General features: G+C 39.2%; 1 protein-coding gene and 1 long non-coding RNA gene across 4 annotated transcripts in view; one reads left to right on the top strand and one right to left on the bottom strand.

Annotated features, from left to right (window-relative positions):
- The window catches only part of LOC309485106, a 167,730-nt gene extending 155,306 nt beyond the window's left edge, over positions 1-12,424 (bottom strand). The window contains exons 1-3 of one of the 2 annotated variants that reach the window (XR_014201063.1): positions 10,988-12,424; positions 5,270-10,926; positions 2,896-4,471 (exon numbers count right to left, since the gene is read on the bottom strand). This is a non-coding gene — a long non-coding RNA (uncharacterized lncRNA). Of the gene's footprint in view, positions 1-2,895; positions 4,472-4,528; positions 10,927-10,987 lie in introns of those variants that run through there. The other variant, XR_014201064.1, reaches the window with a different exon arrangement.
- The window catches only part of mpp7a (MAGUK p55 scaffold protein 7a), a 128,468-nt gene that overhangs the window by 91,253 nt on the left and 19,818 nt on the right, over positions 1-17,397 (top strand). For both annotated transcript variants that reach the window (XM_082151732.1, XM_082151731.1), the window contains one exon: positions 16,625-16,795. In XM_082151732.1, coding sequence (XP_082007858.1) covers positions 16,625-16,795 — 171 coding nt within the window. The remainder of the gene's footprint in view (positions 1-16,624; positions 16,796-17,397) is intronic.

Below are 17,397 nucleotides of genomic sequence, written 5' to 3'. Positions count from 1 at the left end.
TGACAAAACTGCTTGTTTTCTAACTTTTGTTTTGTTTTATTAAAGCAGAAATATCCAATAATGTGTTGGACAACAGGGACCTTAGAGTCAGACAGGTTGAGAACCACTGGTTTAAAACATGGTTGTACAAGATCACTGAATTTAAAATTTCCAGTGGTAATGCCCAAAACTCTCTCTCACTGACCTCAGGCCAGACAACATATTGTTGAGCCCTGCACACACACATCCTTTTGTTCCTGGACTACAGCAGAAATGATTTTTGAACTGTTGTATGAGAGCGGCCCATGCGATGCAGATGCTGTGACAAGACAGTGGCTTAAAAAAAATGAATAGAAGGAATAGCAACCGGAAAAGATTAGATGAGAGGGTGGGAAGTGCAAGGTGAAGTGAATGCAGACAGGGAGCCCAGACTCCCCTGATTGGTGCCAGGCAGATATGTGCACACATGTGTATTCATGTACATGTGCATTAATGCACGCCTGGACATAAGCTTCCTCTCCTGCTTTCCATTAATCTCTCACATTTGACTATCGTGTGTGTGCGTGTGTTTGTGCGCCACAGCTCTAATCTCTCCCTCCGACTGACATCAGGGGTCTTTATGGAGCTATGCTGGGTTACTCTCTACACATGTGCGCACTTAAGACTCACCACGAGACAGACCCGCAGCAACACTCTCGACATGTTGCCATCATCCGTACAGCTACACGCACACTTGATTGAATAATACAGCCACTCTGGATTCTTATCCCCAATGCCACATGTTTGGCCTCCCACCTTTCCCATTTTTCTCTGTCACTCCGTCGGCTGCTTAAAACAAAGAAAAAGTCAAAGTTGATGTGTGCGTCACTGAATTATCAGTATTGATGCGTTTTCCAGGACCACCCCAGGAGTCGTGAAACTGTCGTCTTCGCAAACTCTTTACGTTTCACTTAACGAACAAGCATAAGTAATATTAAAGTCCTGCTTTTATGCAGCTTTTCATATGTAGAATTTTTCTGGAATCACGTCACGTATTGAAATTTGTCAGAAACGCGCTCAATTCAGAAAAACAGAAAGCTAAATGTGTCCATGTCTGACTTAACCAGAAGCAGACCGTATACAATATCAATCCAAACACAGGTGTTGTAGATGCATATAGGTGAGCTTGGAAAAAATAAATTGTTTGTTTGAAACCACATGATTGTGCACTTTAAGAGTAAGACCATCTGTCCACTGGCCTGCAGTGCGGTGACGTTAGCCCATATTTCAAAGAGCAGCGATGAGGGGCTTTCTCTGGATGACTGAACACACGCTAGTGCTTTGCACTACAGACATGTGCTGTCAAATAAAGCCTTACTTATCAGAACAGCATGACAACTAGCTGAGACTGTATGTCATATCCATTATAAACCCCACACCCCTGGACAGGTACAGAGACTAAAACTTTCAGGGTTTCCACGGTCAAATCATATGAATTTTTTTTATGATTTTAAGCATGGGAATGTCATGGAAATAAATCTTAAAAACAATGGAAAGTCATGGATTTTACTGGTAATTTTTTAAAAAAAAAATTTATTGTTACATATTATGTAACATATTTTTAAATGTATGTAGTTTGAAACATTTTGTAGGCTAGAAATAGTTGTTTATGGATTAAATAGAATAATTTAAGTCAATATCAAGTAAATCCTTATGAAGGACTGGAAAAATTACAGTGCAGACAGTTGAATCGTGCACATATAGGTTGGTCTGGTGACAAAAAGGTTTGCTGGTTCAATCCCCACAAGGTGCGAGCATCATTGTCTTTGAGCAAGGTACTTAAAGTTGGCATGAAGTGTAAGTCCACCCTATCTGTTTTCTAAACACATCTTAATGATCTTATTATGAATAATTACCATGCATATGCTTCTCTTTCATTTTTTTTTTTATTCGTATTTCAAAATGTCATAACTTGATCGTCCAATAAAATGACAGACTTATCTGGTGACGTATGCTGGCCTTCTCTGATCATTTTTGTCCACTTAAACCCTGACTCTTTCTTATAATTGACTTCAAGCTCGCATTTACTGTAGATCTGACTCATCCAGTCCCACCCTACTTTTTTTTTTTTTTTTTCTTGTTTGATAATTCTTTTCACTCGAGTGTACGTCCCAATCTGGGTTCCCCATCTGTTACATCGCAAAACGTTGGGAAGGAGGAGGAATGTTACTTCTCCTTAGCGATTCAGTCTTGTTTACCAAAACGCTTCCTTTCAGTTACTTACTCCCAGCATCCCGTGTCCTCTGCCATCTACTCCTCGCCAAAGGAGGAGCACTGGAGGCCACACTCAGCCTCTGGCCCTAAGTCCTCCAGTCCTAAGGTATTAGGCGAAGGCTTAGACATGCGTGGGATGTATCCCCTGAAAGCTGCTGATCGTGCCCTCGCCTCTAAACCTTCTGGCTACCGTCTCCACAGACGTGCCAAAAAGAGACTTGCACATTAAGAGCGTATTTTTTCTCATTCTCCTTAACCCCCTGAGGTCGGCTATCACGCCGGCTCGATAGGCTCGCTTTTTTTCTTATCAGTGCAAGAGAGACTCAAAATACTTTGTTGACTTTGATCTTGCAAACAAGTTTCAGACATCAATCGATCCTGTTAAGTGTGCTTTTTTTTGTGTGTTTACTCACAATAAAAATAAAGTGTTGTGCTTTTTGCCAAATAAAGAAAAATAAACATGATGCGAGTTCTGCCTACTCTCTGTCAGTGTAGTCCATTCTGAAACGCGTCCGAAAATGAACTATAACTCAGCGGATACTCAGACAAACAGGCATACAGACACACAGGCATGAAGCTTGAATTCTCTTCTTTTAAATGAAGTATTTTTTATAAAAAACAAATATTCTCAGTTTATGTAATATGTATGAAAAGAGAGAGATGTCAGTCGTTCTCATCTCATTAAGTTTTAATGTGACTTCTGCCAAGTTGATCCACAGATGCCTCTCCACGGCCACCATCTCTGCGATTGAACAACCAATGACAGCTGCAGTTTATTTGGTAGCCCGGAGGTCCAAATGCATGGTGTAGAGTGGCTTCGCGACTGCCTCCCAGACAGTCCCTGCCCCTGATCCAAGTCTTTAAGCAGATTCGCCTGGTACGCTTGCAACACTGTTGTCGTGTGCACGGAACCACCAGCCTGACCTGCTGCCGTATATGACCTGCCATTCAAATGCGAGGTAGTCCTCAACGCAAGGCAGGGTCGCAGTGAGGAGGTTATGGCCTGACAGGATTTGCTCGTCAAAAGTGTCACAAGTGACTTCCTGTCTCTCGCTCTCCCAAATCAGATCAAGTCTAGCCGTGGTGTGGGCCATCACCTCCAGAAACTCCTCGTGGAGCTGGCAAGCTTAGAGAGATCACTATAAGCAGTGTCCTGCATAAACCACATCCACCTCCTCTTGGCTGGATGATGCCAACAGAATTTGGTATCTGTTTGTGAACGGCAGAGGGGGTTGATTTATTAATAACATCCGCCTCAACTCTCTCTGCATCTAATTACTCAGAATTAAGGAAGAACAAAGCTTCTTACCAGTCTATTTCAGTCAGTCTCGCGAATTATAATGAGCACATCCAGCTTCCTCAAGCAGACTCCACCACGTGCTCCACCTGTAGCGTTTGTTTTACAAGCGCATGCAAACATGCGTCTCCTGAAGGCAAAAAGATCTGATGACATCTATCACAGATGCCCTCTTATACACGTGCTCCAGTAGTGACATCATGGAATCGTCATTTGTATACACGTGCTTCAGACACCGGCCACACTGATTGATCCAAGACTCAGTGCTGAGTTCCACTCCGAAAGGGAACTCCATGTTACTGGGGGGGATAGTCCTTTCAATTAAAGTACTGTAAGCTTACATGGATAAAAACATCTGTTAAATGACTTCTTACCCCTAAGACTTACACAAGAATCTTTATTAACTGTCACATGACCAAAAATGTTGTTTCTTCTCCACTTTTATGAGATGTCATTGGCACAATGGGGATGTGCTTCAGGCCCTTTTTACACGAGAACGCTCGCGGGTGAAAACATAAAAATATTTTATCAGATGTGCCTTTCGTTTAGACGGCGACGGCGTTTTTGGGGCTTAGAAAACGCAAAAAGTGAAACCACCCTCCAGTATGGAAATCCTAAAAACGCTCCACCGTCGTGTTCCTGTCTGGAGGGTAAAAACGCAAATGTCTGCTAGACAATGAAGTTTGTACACAGGCGCGCGGACTTGGTGTTGTTGTGTGGCAGTGCTTCACATTGCCACCTAGCCGCCTGGTGTGCATACTACATCGAATTTCACACACTTTTGTGTCACCATATGCACGCAGATCCCCCCCCCAATAACGCTTGTCTAAACGCAGAATAAAAAGTGATAACGCAACGCCACTTTTGCATTTTCTCTTCAGATCGTTTCCGTGTAAACATAGCCTCAGACATGTCAAATCAGCAACCTTCCGGTTACCAACCCTGAGCCTTAAAGGGTTAGTTCACCCAAAAATGAAAATTCTGTCAGTAATTACTCACCCTCATGTTGTTCCAACCCCGTAAGACCTTCGTTCATCTTTGGAACACAAATTGAGATATTTTTTATTAAATCTGAGAGCTATCTCACTCCTCCATAGGCTTCTAAGGGACTGAAACTTGCTGGCCCAGAAAAGTTATTAAAGAGATCGTTAATATAGTCCAAGCGACTACAGTGGCTCAATCTTAAGTTTATAAAGCGACGAAAATACTTTTTGTGCGCAAAAAAACACAAAAATAACGACTTTATTCCACTATTCATTTCCTTCTCTCTGGGCCTCGAGTTATTTCACGTAGTGTTTTAACGCAGCGCGTCTGTGTTGTACGCCACACGCATGACACACATGACCAGCATCGGCCAATAGTGAGCCTACGTGGTGACGTGCAACACAGACGCGCTGCGTTAAAACACTACGTGAAATAACTCGAGGCCCAGAGAGAAGGAAATAAATAGTGGAATAAAATCGTTATTTTTGTGTTTTTTTGCGCACAAAAAGTATTTTCGTCGCTTTATAAACTTAAGATTGAGCCACTGTAGTCACTTGGACTATATTAACGATCTCTTTAATAACTTTTCTGGGCCAGCAAGTTTCAGTCCCTTAGAAGCCTATGGAGGAGTGAGATAGCTCTCGGATTTAATAAAAAATATCTTAATTTGTGTTCCGAAGATGAACGAAGGTCTTACGGGGTTGGAACAACATGAGGGTGAGTAATTACTGACAGAATTTTCATTTTTGGGTGAACTAACCCTTTAACCAGTCAGTTAATATCTGTTTATTTTGTTTACAAATAGGTTAGCACATATTGTCTCATTCACCTCTCATGATTATCTTTCTCATGATTAATGTGTCTTCTGGTTACACAAGCTACATTTACATGCAATCTAATGTATGATCATCCTAACTTGTTTAGGACCACTGATCACAAGCTTCTTGTTGTCATCATAATGTTGTCACATTGCATGTGGAGCAGTTTTGTTTGGGATACATGTACAGTAATGCACTTGTAAATAGATATATATTACATTGATTAAAGTAGATATAAACAGAACATGTGGAATCTACAATGGGATTGATGTAAATCTGTGTATATAAACAATGAATCAGTTGGTCTATTCATGCCCGTCCACGTGCTTTGGTTTGTGCCCTTTTAGATGTTTGTTTGACCAGATATAATTTTAATCCAATTGTTCTGTCATAACTGTAGATATGGAAACAATTTAAACACCCCTTTAATCTACACTCACCATCCCTACTTATTTGTAATAATCATCTGTTCTAGATTAATGTATAAATTGTGGGAGGCAAAAGGCATCTGTTATCTTTTTGGAATTATTCTGTCATGTAAAAATTGCATAATTTCAATGAGTTCGCGCAGTCCAGTCTGTGGTAGCTTTTTTTTTTTTTTTTACTCTGTGGCCAAAAGCCATTTTTAAAAAAAGGATCATATATTACTGACAATGGCTAGAAAGACGTGCTAGGTGTAGGAAAGTTTACTGCTTCATGCACTTGCCTTGCACAGGTTCCATTTTTCTGGACAGAGGTGACAGTTATTCATTTTAATTTAGTAAATCTTACCCATTTTTTCTAATCCTAAGCTTAGTAGCTTCACTTCTTGTCCTAAACCTTAAACATCCTTGGATCCCCCTTTTTTTCGTTTGGGTCACACCAACAAGAAAGATGCCTAAGGATTCTCCTGACTGATAGCACACAAAAGATTTTACTGCCCTCCATCCTTCTCTTCATGGTCTTGCTTTCTTGGCAGGACTGTGTGGATGTGTATGGCAGGCTGTGTAGATGCTGCCCTTTGCTCGTGTGTGTTTTGATTTAAGCTTGTTTAGTAGAATTGAGACCACATGAACTGGAGGAAGCTTTTAAAGTGACTCCAAATGTTCCCATGTCTTCAGGCCTGCACATGCACACTCAAATACACACTTTCTCTGCTGTTATGAACTGTTAGTTGTTCTGTAGCTGCAGTTTCCTATGAGGTAAGCAATGGTTTACCACTTAATGGCATACTGAAGACTTTTCATAGAACACAAACATATTTTTACATTTGTTCAACATTTAAAAGCATAGTTCAATTGAAACATTGAAACATTGAATAATCCTGATGTCGTTCCAAATCTTTATAACTGTCCCTTTAATTTTTTATATTTCAAATCATGTTTGTAATGTGTACTTCTAGTCACATGACTTTATCTTTCCTTTTATTTTTTTCCTTTATAAGATGATGAGACAGTCGAATGGGGTAGGTCAGTTTCTTCTTCCTCCATTAATTTGCTTCTCCCATCACTTTCTTGATCTGTTTTTAATCTTTTTTTGTTTATCAAATTCCTTTCTTTGCTTTCCCAGTGGAGGAGATTGAAGGTACACCTTTCAGACTAACTCTGGTTTGCCTATGAAATATCATAGCCATTAGATCATTGGCTGGGGACCCCTGTATGTGGTAATAGAGTACCCGAACAATGAAGATATGGTTGATTAGAATTCATTGGTCCACAACAGCCTAATGGAGCGTAGCAGAGTGTGTAAAGGGGCCAAGAGTTCATCACCCTACTGTATCTCTCTCATACTGTATACTAAAACACACATTCACAAGCACACAATACATCCCTATTTGCCTGACCAACTATGCCTTACACTTTAAATGAGATTAGAATGATGAGTTCTCAAATGAATCCCACCCGTTTTAGTCTTTCTCTATGATAGACCGTGTGAATGTGATTGTGAACATATTCCCCCAGTATTTCATAGTCTTATTGTTGTGAGAGACGCAAAATATGTTTTAACTTATTTTTACCCCATCTGTAAGGTATGTATTGAATGCATTATGTGTTGTGTCTAATAGACAAAAGAAATCTGAAGTTTATGGCCCTCATGGAAAGTCGTGGATGTTGAATGCGAACACTGCCAATAGATCTGTCCACCTGGTTTAGTTGTAGAGGATCAATAGATGAAGGAAATATGACCTTTGTGCTTGTCTGTAAACCGTTCAAAAGTTTGTTGTCAGTAAGATTTTTTAATGTTTTTTAAAAAGATCGTTTATGCTCAAGGCTGTATTTGTTTGATCAGAAATACAGTAAAAATTGTACTGACCTCCTACTTTTGAACGGTAGTGTAATCATTGTCAGTTTTGTTTATATTACTATAAGCTGTATTGACAGTCTTTTTTGCAATTGGCAATCTGTTTTGCTCATCTTTCAGTATGCAGTAGTGTTCTTATCTTTCTCTCTAATATAAATCTGTCTTGGTTCCTTCTGCTTTTCATAATTTGAAGAGGACAATGAGTTTGCTTCCTATTTAAGTGGACTCCAAATTGGTGAGCTCTTTTTGATTATGCTTTGTGTCTCCTCTGTCCCATAGCACTCCTCTCTCTCCTGTCTGATTCATATTACTGATAAAAGAGTGTGTATATCCCGTTCTGTGTCATTCTCTTGTAACAGTTTCTTGTGCTGTTAGCTCTCAATCTTCTCCCTCCCACTCCTTCTCTGTGTGTGTCTGCTCCGTCGGACAAGAATCTTTTTTGACATGTGGCTGCACGCTGTTGCATGTCCTATAGTATCATTGTCAAGCTTCCTTCTGGCTTATTTTGCATATCTCTTCTTTTATAAGTGGTCGACTTAATCAGCCTGCTGACTTCCCCTTTTGGTGTAGTCTGCTTTTTTTTTGTCTTTAGTTTCTCGGTCATGACCATGTGCTTTGTACGTTTCCTCCAAGATTGACATTGTTATTGTCAGTAGCGATTCCTGAGTGTTGTTGAGTCTTATCCACAATGCAAAGTGGAGAATTGAAACATACTGAACTCCAAGTAATCAGTTTTCTCCCAGTCCTGTTGTAAAAGAGCCAAATGTGCTTTCGTTTCTCATATAGCCACTCTGAGCAGCTGTACTTTCTGATTTTCCTGTGTGTTGGCAGTGTTTTTAGTTTAAATAGCTTTGTGTAAATGTTCAACATATTGCATTGAAAAGCACTGGTTTATTTCCAGGCTTTGTGGTGGAGGTCCGGCGGGCTCTTGATGTGGTGTGTGTTGGACATTGGGCTGTTTGAAGGCCAGCTCTCAGTCAGGCCTTAGTCTGGTTTCCATCTCTAGCGTCAGTGTGTGGAAAATGAGTGTGCCGTAGCATTCTCATTATCTGTTACCGCACAGACTCATGTATTCTGTTGTTCAGTATGCCCGTCAGGGACAGCTCTATACAGTGGCCGCAAAACGTACAGTATTTCCGTGGGTCCTTAAGTATTAAATATCTCGAGTAGTACAAAAATCACTTATTTGTCTTTTGCAAGGGTCTATGGTTTCAGTTCACAGCAATTTCCCCTCCCTGCTTAATGTTTTGTAATCACTCCATTCTACATCCACTTGAGGTATCCGTTCCCTAATTTGTCCAAAGCCGTTGTTTCATTCTTCCATTTCAGTGAATGTTAGATTATTATGAAGGTAAATATTGATATTTATTTGTACATTTTGATATAAAGATATTTATCAAAAGTTGTTAGTGTTTTTTTTTTTTATATTAATCTTCAGCAAGGCTGTATTTATTTGATCAAAATACTGTAAGAACAGTAGTAATTAAATAATATTGCAATTTAAAATAACTGTTTTCTATTTGAATATATTTTAAAATGTAATTTATTCCTGTGATGGCAAAGAAAGCATCATTACTCCAGTCTTCAGTGTCACATGATCCTTCAGAAATCATTCTAATATGCTGATTTGCTGCTCAAGAAACATTTCTTATTATTATCAATGTTGGAAACGGTTGTTTTTTTCAGGATTCTTTGATGAATAAAAAGTTCAAAAGAACATCATTTATTTAGTCTTGAGTAACATTATTAATGTTATTTAAAATTTTATTTACAGTCACTTTTGATCAATTTAATGCAGCCTCGCTGAATAAAATGTATTAATTTAACAAAAACTTCCTGACCCCAACCTTTTGAATGGTATATTGTGTTGATGTCTATTAATTGTATATTATATGTATCTTAATTAGATTCTTCTTTTGTTATATTTTGATAATGTTGCCTTTTTGGGGCCACTGTACTCTGTTTTCCCTCCTGTTTTTCGTTTGCTGCTTGTTTTACAAACTTTTTTTGTCTCAATTGTCCAGATTCAGCCTTTTCTTCCTTCTCCTTTGTCTTTGTTTGTCTCACGCTTGTTTTCTCTCTCTCTCTCTCTCTCTCTCTCTCTCTCTCTCTCTCTCTCTCTCTCTCTCTCTCTCTCTCTCTCTCTCTCTCTCTCTCTCTCTCTGTCTAATGACTAGTAGACATTAGTCTGTTTGTGTAAACCCTAAGCCGCTGGCCACTCATTTGAACTCTTTTGATTTCGATCCTGTGGGTAGAAAGTTTATAAATAAAGCCGTGCAGTCCCGTCTGCCAAGCTCAATCAAGCTCCGTCATTCAATAGGGATAACCTTTTCAACGCTGCGCCTCTCGCTTTTTCTTTTTTTAATCTGCCGTCCTGTTTTCTTCCACGCTTTCATTACCAGCCTTCTGACCTCAGCCTCTCCTCTTCCTCCCAACAGCCTAAGAACCTCAAGGGCTGGTCCCTGAACAGCTCCTTCCAGCTTCCGTGCCCTGCCATGCATTACATATTCCATGTAACAGGAGAATATTTTTTTTTAACTTCTTTAGAAAACGTAAAACTTACAAGTCCCATCATTGTACTCTGTCTTGCCTGCGGTCTAATTCGCTGTTATGATTTGAACCTGGTGTGGTAGTAATGTAAGACTGTAAAACACGGATGCTTTGCTAGTTCTGCTCCACCCTGTGTCAGTGGGATGAAGGGGTGTCAGGCGTGCAAGGAGTATTAGTCTTAATCCCAAGTGTGCCATCCATTCATGTATGTCAGCAGTAAGGTTTTCAGCTGAACCAGTGCACATGTGTGTTTGTGCATGTGTGTGAGAGAAAAGAAAATGTATGTATTGCTTTGAACATGGTAAACAGAACAAACCTTTAAAAGCTACACTAGTAGCTGGGTTTCCATCCATAAACTATCATTCAAAAGCCTGGGATCAGTTAATTTTATTTATTTATTTTAATAAAATGTATACTTTTATTCAGCATGGCAGTTGCAAAATGGCAGTAAAGACTTTTACATTCTTACAAAAAAAATATGAAGCAGCACAAACGGTTTCTAAATCAGTATATTACAATGAATAAGGAATATATTATATCTTACAATTTATTACAATAGAACATTTTGCAAACACTAGGCATCATACATTTTCTGACTTTAAAAAAAGTTAGAGTAAAACTGGGCATCATGCACTAAAAGACTGATGATCACTCACTACCAGACTTTCAGGTCCCTCCGAACACACTAACTCAGAAAAGATATGCTCTAAAATCGGCTCAAAATACAAACATGTTTGATATCCTCAGACTGGATTGAATTAGAATCTGTAGAGTGTGAGCCCACCATACACTATGCGATTTTCTGTGAAGTCTGTTAACTCTAGACTGCCCAAAATCTGCAGACCTACTCTGACTTTCAGCAACTATCACCAGCATCCAAACTGTAATTCGGGTTAAAAATCGATGCAAAGAAATCCGTTGTGTAGAGTATTCCAGCCTTAAGACGACAATTGGAAGACAACATATTTACCAAATACATTTCTAGATACACATTGAGAAAAGACATGTGACTTGAATATTCAGTCTGATAATTAGCTACAATTTCCTCCCAGTGCTATCAGACATGCTATCACTCTCAGACATAAGTTGATTGACAAAAATTAAGAGTCACAGTGGTTACAATTTTGTGATACTATTGAATTGAAACATATTGGGTGGAAACATTGCTCTATTTGCAAATAGTGTTTTCTATATTCCTGTTTTGCAAAATGAATGCGATGTGAATACAGGTTTGCCGTGATCAGCTAATCCTAATGACCTCTGCACTATGAGGGTGACCACAATTTAGGAATAAGTAAAAACAGGGAGGAAAGGCGACGGGAGTCAGAAGAAAGAACAAAAAAATGAAAACATTTGGGGGGAGAAGCTAAAGCTGGGAAAGCCATCAGCCCCCGGAATCCAATTAAGGCAGGAGTTATGGAAAAATGGAGACGTGTTTTAGACTGAAATAAAAAAAGCTCCATTTCCAAAATGAGTTTATCTCATCTGTCCACAGGTTCACTCCTGGAGGAGGAGCACCGGGGCCAGAAGCCTCAAGGCCTGTAGCTGTGCACAGCTTTCGATTACCACGCTTTTCCCCACACTGACCCCGGCTCAGGTGGATACACTTTACTATAATCGGCTGAAGTCACTGGGATCTTAATTTGGAGGAGTCGTTTGGCAGTGTCTCTAATTTTGTGTGTATGGTAGACTAGATTTGAATTAGCCATGGACATTGAGAGCAAATATGAGTCTCTTCGACTGATTTGTAGCCAGTACATAAAGTAGATGATTATAGTCTCAATGTCCTTTACTCCGTGTTTGGCTATCCATCTGTGGGGGTCAGAAATGGCCAGACTTTGCAGCGGTTCAGTGAATAGATTTTGTGTGTCTGTTCGTGATGTTTGCATGTGGGTGTTTTGTATCTCTGATGGAAGGAACAGGTGATTGATGAGACTAACAGGAGGGCTGTTTCCTCCAACTAGCCTCTTGGATTTGTAGTTCAGATACTTACTAAACCTGCTAGTGATGACTACACCGGCTTGACCTGGCAGCCCACTCAGTTTGTCTGTGAGTTAGAGGGTTACTGTTAAGCCACGTTGAGAGCTGAGCTCCAGGGCCTTAACGGCTGATGTCTAAGCCCACTTGGGCCCACTTGGGCTCACTCCGGTCGGTCAGAGTTCAAATTTGACTGCGATGGATCACTGGAAACCTAACCCTAACCCCCCCACACACACAAAAAGTATTATGCTTTTTTTTATATATATATATATATATATATATATATATATATATATATATATATATATATATATATATAAAATTAATATTTGTATAGATAAACTCTACCTCATCTATTATAAATATACATTAAAAATTATAAATATTGTATTAATATTTGTGTGTATACATATATATATATATATATATATATATATATATATATATATATATATATATATATATATATATATATATATATATATATATATATATATATATATATATATAAACTCAACCTATTCAATTCATATTTGTAACATCAAAGCACAAAAAGCAACTGTCAACGATCATATTTATCAGGCTTCATAATATTTAAACTTTCACTTGTATTAATGCTTTTACCAGATACCTTTTATCCAAAGTGACTTGCATTGCATTTAATGTATATATGTTATCAGTTTATGATTACATATAAATGGCATATTTGTATAATTGTTTACAAATATATAATATATATTTTGATATTTAATTATGGCTCTAAGAAATTCAAACAATCCTTTCTCTAAATTTGGAATTTGGGATAGGACAGAGGAAAAACAAATATCACTCCTTGATACAAGTCTGTTCTCCTCCGGCCAACAGGAACGAAGAGTCGGTATTCAGCGCAAGCCTGTAACACTTGGGCAGAACACGACTTTCCACTTATGCAGCACAATGGAATCCACTCCTACAGTGTGTTTCCCCTAGACGGCTATTCTTAACGAGTTCAACATGATTCAAAGCTGTGCCCAATACATATTTCAAATAGCTCTACTAAATACTTGTTTTTCTTTAATCGTTGCCTGTGAGAGTTATCCATCTTCTCCCCTGGATCCAGGCAGCCAGTTTGTGCTTATCTGTGGGAATGCTGAAAGATAACTGTGCTTGGTAAAGCGTTTGTTGGAGACTGGTTTCCCTTACAAGAGATGGAATATAGTTAGTGTGCACATGAGATGAGATCAGACGATTCTGGTACGTGCGATTTGTACCGGAAACTCAATGTTTGATGCTGGGGGTCCCTCAGACACCACCCCAGGGGCCTGTACACTACTGTTAAACCCTTCCACAGATGACCGTAAAAGAGGGTGGGAGTGAGTGAATGGATCATTCACATGCTCAACATGGGGCTCTCCGTTAACCTTGTTTGGGGTGGAAGGTGTAGGCCGAGGTATTTCACAAGAGAGAACTTTATTTGAGTTCATTTCCTCTTTTCTCAAAGCCTTGAAACTACTCTAACTGAAATACAGCTAACTCTGTTCAATCATATCCATATCCTTAATTCTCTGAATCTGTAACAAGTGCCATTCTTCTGAAAATACACTGCATGATTAAATATGACTTACAAGCACAGGACAAGGATTATCCAATCCCAAATAATAGATAAAAGAATTAGTCGCAGATTGTAAACCAAAAAATGATGGAAAAATAGGAGAGCTCTATGAAATCATTTTCAGTTTGACTGATCACTCTACAGAGTATTACGATTCCCCTCGTTGACCTTTTTTGGTTACCTTATCTTTTTGATAAATGTGAATGTGCATCATTCCGTATCCATACAGGGAGTTAATGTGTTTGAAGGTTATTACCCCTTGTAGTCCTTCACGTTTTAAATCCCTCAGGGCTTTCACCTCACAGATGTACTAAATTTCTTCCACGACTGTAAGATATTATTGCTGTGGAAAATGGGCATTCGGGAGCCACAGCAGCTTTCAGGCGATTGTGTGTGCGGCGGCAGCGCGTGTCTTTCTGTGTTTACACTGAATTTGGGCCTTTTCATTGTTTTTCCTTCCATGTCTCAGTGGAAGAACAGGTTTGATTTGTGAACTGCTAGTTGGTGATGGTAGGTTGCGTAGCTCTGAGGTCCAATTAACTCGTCACGCAACAGTGCACGCCATTAGGAGGTGCAGGTTTGGGCCTCTGCAGCGAGCACGTGTCGGTCTTCTAGCCTGTACTGTCATATTCAGAGGGGAAATGGGAGGAATTTTATGACTGTCCTTGGCTAGTTGGCTTTCTCTTTTTATATTTATCTTCATCCCCAAACCAGAAGGCACTTGCCTGAGCATTTCTAATATACTCAAGCTGCCGTCTGTCATATCAAAATGTAGAAACATTTCTGCTATGACTAGAATTGATTAATTTCCATGCTTTTTTTCTAATTCAGCCTCAATCAGTTTCGGGGACTCGAGTTCAAGAGTGGGGTATAGTTGCTTGCTATCTGAGCCTTGATTTATTTATCCTTATTGAGATGGAAGGCAATATTTCGGCTATTTGGATGATGCCGTCTATCCTGCTTTAAGTGGTTTTGAAGGGTCCCGATTACGAAGCCTCTTCATACAGAGAACTGCAATTTTCATTGACTAGCCACAGCCTAGCAGCCGTAATGAAAGCTATGCACCTGCGCTGTGCTCGGGAAAATGGAGCTTCCCATTGCCAGAGTCAATCAACTGTTGAATCTGAAAAAGACTAAAATTGAACAGAACAAGCCACTCACTGTTTCAGTTTATTAAAGGTCACGGTCACATCCTTTCGAAGGGATTGTTTCTTTCAAATTGGAAACTAGTACTTTTTTTTTTCTCCATCAAATGTTGATATTTGTCAGATTAAGCATACCTTTATGCCTACCTTCTTATAATAATGTAGTTTTTGCTGTAGTCAGGGCTGAGTTTTAGCATGATTGCTAGACGTCAAGTGGCACGAGCAGCAGAAGACCACAGGTTAGCCTGAGTGGAAGAATGCTCTGTTCTAAACACTTGTAACCAAATCCCCACTGTGGAACCACACAAACACTTGTGTTGTGGTACAGCAGGCGCTTGACTTACGGTGTGTTTCATTTGAATCCCAGCGTAGGTCCCCACAAGCCCTTATTAGGTGACTGTGTGGAAAAGAACAAGCTGTAAAGAATGCAGGATCTCTCCACGGCCGCACATCTGTGCTCCGCGGTCTCTCTGTACTGTGGAAAGTATTAAAGGGGGACTGGATCAAGTTTTTTTTTTTTCATTCCCCTTCTCAGTCCATAATTTTCTTACTGCCGTAATCTTACTTGGGCATCTTGCATCATATCCCTGCGTTCATTAATCACATCTTGAAAAAAAAAAGTGCTGTGGAGGCGGGAGGGGAAAATGCCTTGTGCAGCGATGGGGTATTAGGTGTCTCTGGTTTGGGGCTGTGCTAGACTAACTAGCATCTGTCATGAATATAAAACCATGCTGCTTAAATGAGGGGTACGTTTTGAGTTTTGATATAGTCTGGGGTCATTAAAGACAGACTGGTGCTGTCCAGAGTAATCAGACAGGAAGTTTTGTGGTGACGTTCCTAACAACCTTTTAGGGCATGAAAAACCACACTTAGCTATGACCGTGTCCTGAAATAGCCCACCTCCTGCCATGTCCCCTTGAAAAACGTAGCCTCAGATATTTCAGTCTGGTCGTTTTGTTACCTGGATGTGGATGAAAGAACCACAAGTCGGTTCATATGATGATGGCGCACAGGAAAATCTGTTATGATCGGGCCCAGACGGAATCTGTGGACGTTTTTCGGATTTTCCGTGCTTATTTTTCAGGGAAAATCTGCGGAATTAGCTTAGATATGGTAAAATGTGGTAAATGGAACAAAGAGTACTGAACACTTAACGGTGGATGAAAGTGTGACCAATATGCCAAAATATTTAATGAATAAACACGTAAAGAGTGGGGGATATGTAGAACATTGCCAATAATAATAAAAAAAATATATACATCATAATGATATGAAGGAAGAAAAAAAAAACACCTTTTAAAAGGTGGTTTTTCAAGATATATATTTATATATACCTAGGTAGGTCATTTATTTTTATATATATATATATATATATATCTATCACAATATTACTATTTTTACTCTATTTTTGATCAGATAAATGCAGCCTAGGTAAACCTTTCTCATCTTTCAAAAATATTTTAAAAACCTTACCACCCCCAAACTTTTGAACAATAGTGTAAATAAAAGCATAATAGTAATATATCAGAATACAAAAAATAAAGAAATCAAATAAAATCTTTTTATGGCTAGTATGATGTGTGTCACAATTCTGAGGAAATGTGCAGAACTTTAAGCGTAAGTGTTTAAGATCCGATAAGACTTCTATGACTCCATCATATCCTCATTCTCAAATGCACATAAGAATGTCAGACAAGCTTGTTGTTCTTTTGTCTTATTTGTTTCTCCCTCACTTCTTCCTCCTCAGCGGGTCTGCGAAGGAGTTTTCGTCTCAGCAGAAGAGATAAGAAGACAAATAAGTCCATGTATGAATGTAAGAAAAGTGAGCAGTATGACACAGCTGATGTGCCGACTTATGAAGAGGTGACAACCTACCGCAGAAAACACGGAGACAGACACAGACTTGTCGTGTTAGTTGGTAAGTATGACAAATTTGGTGTCTTTTTTTCCTTTTTTTAAATTCAGAAATGACAAAATGGAATTTCAAAAAAATAGTCTCTGCTGTATTTAGTTTGGTTAGTTCAAGCATGCGCGCTTGGTATTTTTCTTATTTGTTTTTACTACTGTTGAGACCACTGCACAAATCAAATCACAGTTTTGAGGCTCCACACAAACAGTGCTTTACCCACAACAGCACTTGACTGAAACCCATCATTCTTTTTCTGCTGTGGGACTTTCACTCAAACCCAGCCCTCTGAAGACCCCTGGAGCTGACGGGACCAGCTGAGGATTAATTCATCTATGTGGCACTTCATTCGCTGTGCTGGTGTTCTAACGGAACATTTTATTCCTCCTTAATATTATTCACCAAAGAATTGTTAACACTTGTTTTCAAGGGAACAGCGAGAGCGAAACTCCAGTGAGACGTCAACTTTACAAAGTGAAAAAAACCTTGAAATATTACATTTTCGAATGTCAGATTTGGTGTTTGTTTGCCAGTTATTCTGGACAGAGGATATAGAGGCCAGAACAATGAATTAAGTGTTTCATAAAAGTGTGAATAAAAAGTCATTTAGATTT

The sequence above is a fragment of the Leuciscus leuciscus genome (assembly GCF_965113295.1).
Source record: "Leuciscus leuciscus genome assembly, chromosome: 21".
Lineage (NCBI taxonomy): Eukaryota > Metazoa > Chordata > Actinopteri > Cypriniformes > Leuciscidae > Leuciscus > Leuciscus leuciscus.
Note: the sequence above shows the minus strand (reverse complement) of the source record. Positions and strands in the feature narration are given on the sequence as shown.